General features: G+C 40.7%; 1 protein-coding gene across 1 annotated transcript; it reads left to right on the top strand.

Annotated features, from left to right (window-relative positions):
• Positions 1-508: 508 nt before the first annotated feature.
• On the top strand, positions 509-9,351 carry GJB7 (gap junction protein beta 7). Its single transcript, XM_082248824.1, has 2 exons — positions 509-693; positions 8,465-9,351. Exon 2 carries the CDS (start codon positions 8,484-8,486, stop codon positions 9,231-9,233), a length of 750 nt encoding a protein of 249 aa, XP_082104950.1. The 5' UTR covers positions 509-693; positions 8,465-8,483; the 3' UTR covers positions 9,234-9,351.
• Positions 9,352-9,630: the final 279 nt, after the last annotated feature.

Here is a 9,630-nt window from a genome sequence, read left to right as displayed (position 1 = left end):
AAAATCTGGTGTGCAGGCTATAAAATTTTTGTCCGCCGTCAAAACACGTCTGATTTTCATGCAGTCAGTACAGATTTCGACAGGGAAAAATCTAATGAGCAATTCTGGGCATGATCAGAGAAGAAAGAACACAAAGAAAGCAAACCAACACATGACATCACTTCTGAAGTAGAATTTTGTCCGGCAAGAAAATTTGTGTGCAGTCTAGGCACATTCCAACCAACAAAACACCACTCTGGAAAAAAGACGGACGATCGGTCGGCCGATAATCGTTGCGTGTGTACTAGGCTTAAGACTGGGATGCCATTAAAGTTCATGTGTGTGTAAAGGCAGGCGTCTCAATACTTTTGGTAATATAGTGTATATACACACATACTTTGTGTGTGTGTATATGGCTGTACACATGAAATGAGTTTATTGAATGCAGAGCTTTTATTTATACAGTACACATGCATTTAGGATATTGTTGATGGTCCTGCCTCCTTTCTTTTATCCTTTCATACTAAACAGAGGTGGTTCTCTCTCTGACTAATACACAAAACATATGATCAGGTTACACTTGTTCGACTCGCCTTAGATACCGGTTGCTCTGTAACACGCACAAGGAAAGCTGCGCAGAGGAACTGGCATCAGAATGAATTTTTAATGCTGCATCTAGATGCTCTAGGCTTTACGTCTTCAGTCACACTACAGGTAGGTGCAATTACGGAGCCTAAATTGGCTTTTTTGTAGACTTTTTATGTAGTTGAATATGATAAGATACAGAATGTGCATAAATATGTAGGTCTCTGTTGCATGTAGTGAGCTGTACCCACTGGCATGTTCATTTTTTTCTGTAAGTGATGCCGTTGTATATTACTTGCATTATCCATCTTTTACTGAATAGGGAATGAGGAATGATGAGTGATTTTTTTTCTTACAGATGAGTCATTATTGTGTGACATTATCAGGCTTATTCACCTTAGATGAATGAGTAGCACTGCATTTTCTTATCATTTCCTTATCAAAGTTGAAAACTGGATAACAATGTCCAGACCATCAGATCAGTTTTTGTATTGCGAGTCTTTTTATTGGCTATATAGTCTTAAATGGCACTTTGTATTTTCTGTATTTTTGCATCAAGTATACATTTTTATTGCCTCTGGGTTCCTCAGTATACATCCAAATTAAGTTAAAGAGCTTGTAAACATCGAGAGAAGAAAAAAAAAAAACTGCAAGACAAAGGCATAATGAGCTAGTATGCATCGCATACTATATCATTATGAAATACTTAACTTAGAATGAAGCCCTCCAGTGGAACCCGCACACCGCTGAGACAGCTGACATCTTCCTTGGTGTTTCTTCCATGTTCGGGTGCTCCAGCGCTGTGAGTGGCTGGAGCCACAATGACGTCAATTCCGCGCATGCGCGTGGGAGCCGCCGTTTACGGCACGGGCTCTGAAGTTTCGGCACGGTAAGCCGAACCTTCAGAGCGCATGCACTGATGATGTCATCGGCTGCATGCACTCAGAATATCTCCTAAACTGTGCAAGTTTAGAAGATATTCACAGTACCTATTGGTACAAGTAAAAATGAAGACTTTACTTCCACTTTAACAGTGCTCTGCTCAAGTATTAATGCGGTTATACAGAAGTAATAGAAGGAGAAATGATGATGGGTGAACTGCCGCAAGTCATGGATACTACATTTCAGTTTACTATAGCCAGATCAGTAAAAGATGAATTCTGATTATTATTATACAGGATTTATATAGCGCCAACAGTTTGCGCAGCGCTTTACAATGTGAGGGAAGACAATACAGTTACAATTGAATTCAATACAGGAGGAATTCGAGGGCCCTGCTCAGTAGAGCTTACAATCTGTTTAGGTGTTATGACCTATTTGCGCTCATTATATATTGTCCCCTGCCTTATTAAATAAATCCATGTTTATATATCCACTGGGTACTTATGGTATTATTTCATAAGGCAAATTTAGAGACTTATAGGGGTTGATTTACTAAAGGCAAATATACTGTTCACTTGAAGAGCACTGCAAGTGCAGTTGGCCCGGTTCACACTGGTGCGACATGGGATCCAACTTGTGAGAGCACAAGTCACATGACATGTCAAATTCAATGTTTCCCTACGTTCCTTAACTGATCCAACACAAGCCGCTTCAACTTTAGGAAAGATTCCTGCACTACTTTGGTCCGACTTTGATACAACTTCAATGCCACAGAGTGTAAAAAGTCACATTAAAGTCGGATCAAAGTCAGACTGAAGTTGCAGACAAAGTCAGATCGGAAGTCACGCAACTTTCATGACGGAGCAGTGTGAGCCTGGGCTAAATGAGGGGAAGCTCTGATGTTTTCTATCATTCAATCATGTGCAAGCAAAAATTGTTGTTGTTTTTTTTTCCCTTGCATGTAATTAAGTATTATTTGCAAAGCAAAGCTTTACCTCATTTACTAAGCTCTGGAGCAACTGCACTTGCAGTGCACAGTATATTTGCCTTTAGTAAATTAACCCCATAGTGGTTAAAATAAACAATGTGTATACAGGCATATACAGTATCTCACAAAAGTGAGTACACCCCTCACATTTTTGTAAATATTTTATTATATCTTTTCATGTGACAACACTGAAGAAATTACACTTTGCTACAATGTAAAGTAGTGAGTGTACAGCTTGTAAAACAGTGTACATTTGTTGTCCCCTCAAACCGCTGTCTAAACCGCTGGCAACAAAAGTGAGTACACCCCTAAGTAACAATTTTCAAATTGGGCCCGATTAGCCATTTTCCCTCCCAGTGTCATGTGACACATTAGTTTTACAAGGTCTCAGGTGTGAATAGGGAGCAGGGGTATTAAATTTGGTGTTATCGCTCTCACTCTCTCATACTGGTCACTGGAAGTTCAACGTGGCACTTCATGACAAAGAACTTTCTGAGGATCTAAAAGAAGAATTGTTGCTCTACATAAAGATGGCCTAGGCTATAGGAAGATTGGCAAGACCCTGAAACTGAGCTGCAGCAGGGTGGTCAACACCATACAGCAGTTTAACAGGATAGGTTCCACTCAGAACCGGCCTCGCCATGGTGGACCAAACAAGTTGAGTGTACGTGCTCATTGTCAAATTCAGAGGTTGTCTTTGGGAAATAGACATATGAGTGCTGCAAGCATTGCTGCAGAGGTGAAGGGGTGGGGGCCAGCCTGTCAGTGCTCAGACCATACGTCGCACACTGCATCAAATTGGTCTGCATGGCTGTCATCCCAGAAGGAAGCCTCTTCTAAAGATGATGAACAAGAAAGCCCGCAAACAGTTTGCTGAAGACAAGCAGACTAAGGACTAGGATTACTAGAACCATGTCCTGTGATCTGATGAGACCAAGATAAACTTATTTGGTTAAGATGGTGTCAAGCATGTGTGGCGGTAAGCAGGTGAGGAGTACAAAGACAACTTTGTCTACAGTCAAGCATGGTGGTGGGAGTGTCATAGTCTGGGGCTGCATGAGTGCTGCCGCCACTGGGAAGCTACAGTTCATTGAGGGAACAATAAATGCCAACATGTACTGTGACGTACTGAAGCAGAGCATGATCCTCTTCCTTTGGAGACTGGGCCGCAGGGCAGTATTCCAACATGATAACGACCCCAAACACACCTCCAAGATGACCACTCCCTTGCTAAAGAAGCTGAGGGTAAAGGTGATGGACTGGCCAAGCATTTCTCCAGACCTAAACCCTATTGAGCATCTGTGGGGCATCCTCAAATGGAGGGTGGAGGAGCGCAAGGTCTCAAACATCCACCAGCTCCATGATGTCGTCATGGAGGAGTGGAAGAGGTCTCCAGTGGCAACTGGTGAAGCTCTGGTGAACTCAATGCCCAAGAGGGTTAAGGCAGTGCTGGAAAATATCGGTGGCCACACAAAATATTGACACTTTGGCCCAATTTGGACATTTTCACTTAGGGGTGTACTCACTTATGCTGCCAGCGGTTTAGTCATTATTGGCTGTGTGTTGAGTTATTTTAAAGGGACAGCAAATTTACACTGTTATGCAAGCTGTACACTCATTACTTTACATTGTAACAAAGTGTAATTTCTTCAGTGTTGTCACATGAAAAGATATAATAAAATATTTACAAAAATGTGAGGTGTGTACTCACTTTTGTGAGATACTGTACATGACAGTGTAAAAATAATTGTTAATCTACACTCCATGGAGAGTGGGTAGGGGCAACCATGAAATAGTAAAGATAACAGCCATGTAAATCCTTAACGTAAAATACTAGTAGTAGTTCAGTAAAACAAAAAATTCTGGGATTTCTTTCCTTGACTTTCTACAGGTAGGACAGCCCATTAAAAAGAATAGGCTGGCTACATGCACAACACAAGTTGCAATAATGTAAACCTACCATTTACATACATGACAGTGTAAAGAAATAGTTAATCTACAATCCATGCAAATTGGGTAGGGGCAACCATGGAACAGTAAATATAACAGCCATATGAATCCCTAACGTACAATACCAGTAGTAGGTCAGGTCTATAATAATCTGTAGATCAATTTTCTGTTATAGTTATGTGCTGAGAAATGTGTTCTTGCCATAGAAATAACATAAAAAATTTGAGTAATTTAGTTAATTATATCCAGTCATTTTCAGCTTCTAACAAAGTTAGTAGCACAGTAATAGCTGAGTTTCCTGACCTAATAGGTAACATAGTTAGAAAGAGAAAAAACTGCAGAAGAGGAAGGTAACCAAATGATGAATATTTGAGCCTTTTTCTTTTTTGTATTTACCTTTATCAGCTGTTAGAAAAGTGATATGGTAGAAATTGATTTTGCTGCAAAACTATTAATTTCATCATCGACAAAATTTTACAGAAGCTCTCAGATTTGCTTAAAAAAAACTACTCTTTTTTAAATGTATTCAGCAGATGTGGGATGTTTCATTTGTTTAGGGCAGTTTTTTTAATTGTTTTTTGTATTTGTGTTTTTTTTTTTCAAAAAATCCACTGCAATTTCACGCTCCATGTTGACTCCAAAGCATTTCTCCAAACTGGCAAAACTAAAAAATCTAAATTTTTATGCTGTTTTAGCAAAAAGTAAAATACGGAAACAATGTTCTGAAATAGATAATATACAGTATATATAGTATGCTATACTTGTGATCTTCAGCACCACAGTGTTTAAATATAATGTCCTTTACCTGGGATTGTCTGGGTCCTCATCCCTTATTAAGTGCCTTTGCAAGTGCATGTTTAGCAGCACCTTTAAAGTATAACTAAAGGCAAAACTTTTTTTTAAGTTTTAGATAGAGTGGAGAGGGATTAGAACGCTTGTCTGTTTTTATTGCTGTCTGTGTCCCCATTAGGGAAAGTCACCCTCTCTATTTGTCCTTTTTACTATTATCATTGAAAGTGAAATTAAAATAAATTTCTGTACCCAGAAATGTAGTAGATGGGCAATCTTCCAATGGGGACACTAGGTCTGGTGGCCTGGGGTTCCCCAAAGAAATTCCCTTAATTTGCAGGGATTTTCCCTCACTTCCTGTCCCATAGCCAAACAGGAAGTGAGGGAAAATCCCTGCAAATTAACCACTTAAGCCCCGGAAGATTTTACCCCTTCCTGACTAGGCCCTGTTTTGCGATTCGGCACTGCGTGACTTTAAGGGACAATTGCGCGGTCGTGCGATGCTGTACCCAAATTAAATTGACGTCCTTTTTTTCCCCACAAACAGAGCTTTCTTTTGGTGGTATTAAAAAAAATATATAAAATAAATAAATAAATAAAATATATAAAAGTATATAAAAAAAGAGCGACAATTTTGAAAAAATAACAATATTTTTCAAATTTTTTTATATGAAATTCCCCCCAAAAAAATGTAAAAATCTACATTTTTTAACATTTTAGGCCAATTTGTTTTCTGCTACATATGTTTGGTAAAAAAAATTTCAATAAGCGTATTTTGATTGGTTTGCGCAAAAGTTATTGCGTTTACTAACTAAGGGAAAGATTTTTGTCATTTTTATTGCTTTTTTTTTAACCAGTAATGGCGGTGATCTGCGACATTGCGGCAGACAGATCGGACCCTTGACTGACATTTGTGACACTTTTGGGGGTGCCAGTGACATTACTACAGTAATCAGTGCTATACATATGCACTGTTACTGTAAAAATGACACTGGCAGGGAAGGGGTTAACTTTATTGGTGATGCAGGGGTTAAGTGTGTCCCTAGGGGCGTGCTTCTAACCATAAAGGGCTGTGACTAGTGATGTAACCACAGAGACATACGATCCTACATACCAGGATCGTATGATCTCTGTTCTTACATCAGGGAGAATGACAGGTGGCTTTGTCTACATTACCCGCCTGCCTTTCTCCCTCTCCACAGGGAGATTGCGAGTGACTGGCGGACATCGGGTCCGCCGGTCACACGCGCGGACATGTTAGGGAACGAGCGGGGACGGGAGCGCGCCTCCGGCGGCGCGCGCTCGCCCCCTAGAGGCTCTCAGGCTAGCGACGTAGTACTATGTCACTTTGCCTGTACGGGGCTGACTGCCGCAGTAAATATACTGTGGGCGGTCGGCAAGTGGTTAAGGGAATTTCTCCCCCAATGGGATACAGAAGGCAAAAAAAAATAAAAAATCTTTATTTTATCCTTACTCTATACAAAATGAAAAAAATTTTTGCCAATAATTTTAATTTATTCTGAAGATATCACCCATCCCTAACTCAGCAGTGAAGTTTCCCTAGTAAGCACATTCCGACTCAGTTGTGCCCCTGTAAACACCATCGCACTCCCATACATACAGTAACTGAACCCCAGAAGGTCCCTGAAAATATCAGGCTCACAATCCCAGTTAGCTCTCTTTGAGCTGCTTTGTGATATAATCCTTACAGACTTTTGCCTCCAGTAAAGATAAGAACCAGCTGGGCGTTGTAATACAACAGAGCAAAGGAGTAATGTACATAGTGTAGTAGCCCATAGAAACCAGAATTCAAAGACATTTTAGCTGATCCTACTCCAACAAACTGACATTTGATTGGCTGCTATAGGTTACCTATATGCACTATTCAAATATATTCACTGTGAGGCTCATTAGGAGCCTACTGCCGAAGTCTGTTTTTTGTGCATACAGTATGCAGGAGAAACTCTATTCATTCCTATAGATAGGATGTCTATCATGCATTCAGATGGTAGATGGCCTGTTTATAGATATGAATTGAGATTCTTCTCCAAGTCGAAGACGACTTCTCGGAGTGGAGGACTGAAGAGAGACAAGTGCAGTGGTGACTAGGCTGCACCCAAAGGACCACCAATGATCTTTGAGGTAAGTATTACATTCTGAGGAGTTGATGGGAAGGGAGGTCATTTAACCACTTTACCTCTGCTCACAGTAATATTACTGCGGCAGAGTGGCTCGTTATCGTCTGACGACGTAGTACTACGTCGTCAGACACTCCCCCTTCTGGGCGGCGCTTGCGCGCCGCCGGAGGCTCGCTCCCGCTGTTTTCATTCACAGCGGGAGTCGGGCCAGGGGAGGAGCAGCGGCGATCGCCGCTGCTCTTACCCGATCGCCGGGGATCGAGTCTGGAGATCCGCCCGCTGTGTGTAAGCACAGCGGGCGGATCTCCATAGTGACAGGGAGTGACAGATCGGACTGTTCAGCATAGCTGGACATCCGATCTGTCCATGACTCACTCAGTCACCTCCCCCCCTACACGTCAGTAAGCACCAGGCATACATTAACCCCTCCCTCTCCAATAAAATTAACCCCTTCCCTGCCAGTGTCATTTTTACAGTAACAGTGCATATATATAGCACTGATTACTGCAGTAATGTCACTGGTACCCCCAAAAGTGTCAAAAATGTCAGTCAAGGGTCCGATCTGTCCGCCGCAATTTCGCAGTCCCGCAAAAAAAATCGCAGATCGCCGCCATTACGCGTTAAAAAAAAACCACCAAAAATGACAGAAATATTTCCCTTTGTTAGTAAATGCAATAACTTTTGCGCAAACCAATCAAAATATGCTTATTGCGATTTTTTTTACCAAACATATGTAGCATAAAACAAATTGGCCAAAAATGTTTTAAAAAATTGGTTTTTACATCTTTTTTGGGGGGAATTTCATATAAAAAAATGTTAAAAATATTGTTATTTTTTCAAAATAAACGCTTTTTTTTTGTTTATAGCGCAAAAAGTAAAAATCGCACAGGTGATCAAATACCACCAAAAGAAAGCTCTGTTTGTGGGAAAAAAAGGACGTAAATTTCGTTTGGGTACGGCGTCGTACGACCGCGCAATTGTCAGTTGAAGTCGCACAGCGCCGAATCGCAAAAAGTGGCCTGGACGGAAGACAGCAAAATCCTCCGGTGGTAAAGTGGTTAAATGAAAACTATGCTAAAAGTACAACAACTCAGAATAAAGAAAGCTCAATTTTGAGGATTTTTGTTAAACATATTTCTCTTTAATTTCTCAGACATCGCCCGTGCAAAGATATGAGCTGGTCTTTTTTAAGAGACATTTTAAGCGGTGTCAACAAATACTCAACTGGCATTGGAAGAATCTGGCTGTCAGTTGTCTTCATATTTCGACTTCTGGTGTATGTAGTTGCTGCAGAAAATGTTTGGAAAGATGAGCAAAAGGAGTTTGAATGCAACATCCGACAGCCAGGGTGTGAAAATGTCTGCTTTGATTACTTCTACCCCATCTCACAAGTCAGACTGTGGGCTCTTCAGCTAATAATGGTGTCTACACCCTCACTTCTTGTGGTTCTCCATGTGGCATATCGGGAAAGCAGAGAGAAGAGGCACAACAAGAAGCTATATGACAGCCCAGGAAGCATGGATGGTGGCTTATGGTGTACATACGTCATCAGTCTTCTATTTAAAACAGTGTTTGAGTTTGGTTTCCTGATACTTTTCTACAAGTTATATGGTGGGTTTAGTGTTCCACGGTTGGTGAAGTGTGATATGGAACCTTGCCCCAATCTCGTTGACTGTTACATCTCCAAACCTACAGAGAAAAAGATTTTCCTCCATTTTGTAGTACTTACTTCAGCACTCTGTATTATACTTAATATCAGCGAGCTGATGTACCTCATCTTTAAATATTTTTCAAAATTCTGTTTGAAAAAATATGCGCAAGGACAAACTACATCACAGTGTGACTGTAGGAATCGTCACCATATCAATGATCAGGAAAGTACATCTCACTTACAGCCAACGTCTAATGATTCTGAGCAATAGCCTACAATTGCATGAAATGTATGTAAGCCGATATAGACTATAACAAAGTCACTCAGAATTTCTACAAGCTTTTTTCAAGCATAACTTATTTTATTAGGAACAAACTAAGTGTTACTAAACCCACAACAGTAAATTCAGTCTGTATATGCAGTAAAGCATGCTTGTTATACTCACTGTGGAACCTAAAGCCCCGTACACACGCGTCGATAATTGGCCGTGAACGTCCGATCTGCCGATAACCGACTCCGACTTTTCGGCCGAAAAAAATCTGGTGTGCATGCTATAAAATTTTTGTTGGCTGTCAACACAACGGCCGATTTTCCATCAGTCAGTACAGATTTCGGCAGACAAAAATCTGATGAGCAAGACTGGGCATGCTCAGAGAAGAAAAAACACA

Source organism: Pelophylax lessonae, assembly GCF_965119305.1.
Source record: "Pelophylax lessonae genome assembly, chromosome: 3".
NCBI classification, from domain to species: Eukaryota; Metazoa; Chordata; class Amphibia; order Anura; family Ranidae; genus Pelophylax; species Pelophylax lessonae.
This window is presented reverse-complemented; position numbering and strand designations above follow the sequence as displayed.

Coding starts and splice junctions, on each gene's coding strand:
- GJB7 (XM_082248824.1), top strand. CDS start 8,484: ATGAGCTGGTCTTTTTTAAGAGACATTTTAAGCGGTGTCAACAAATAC.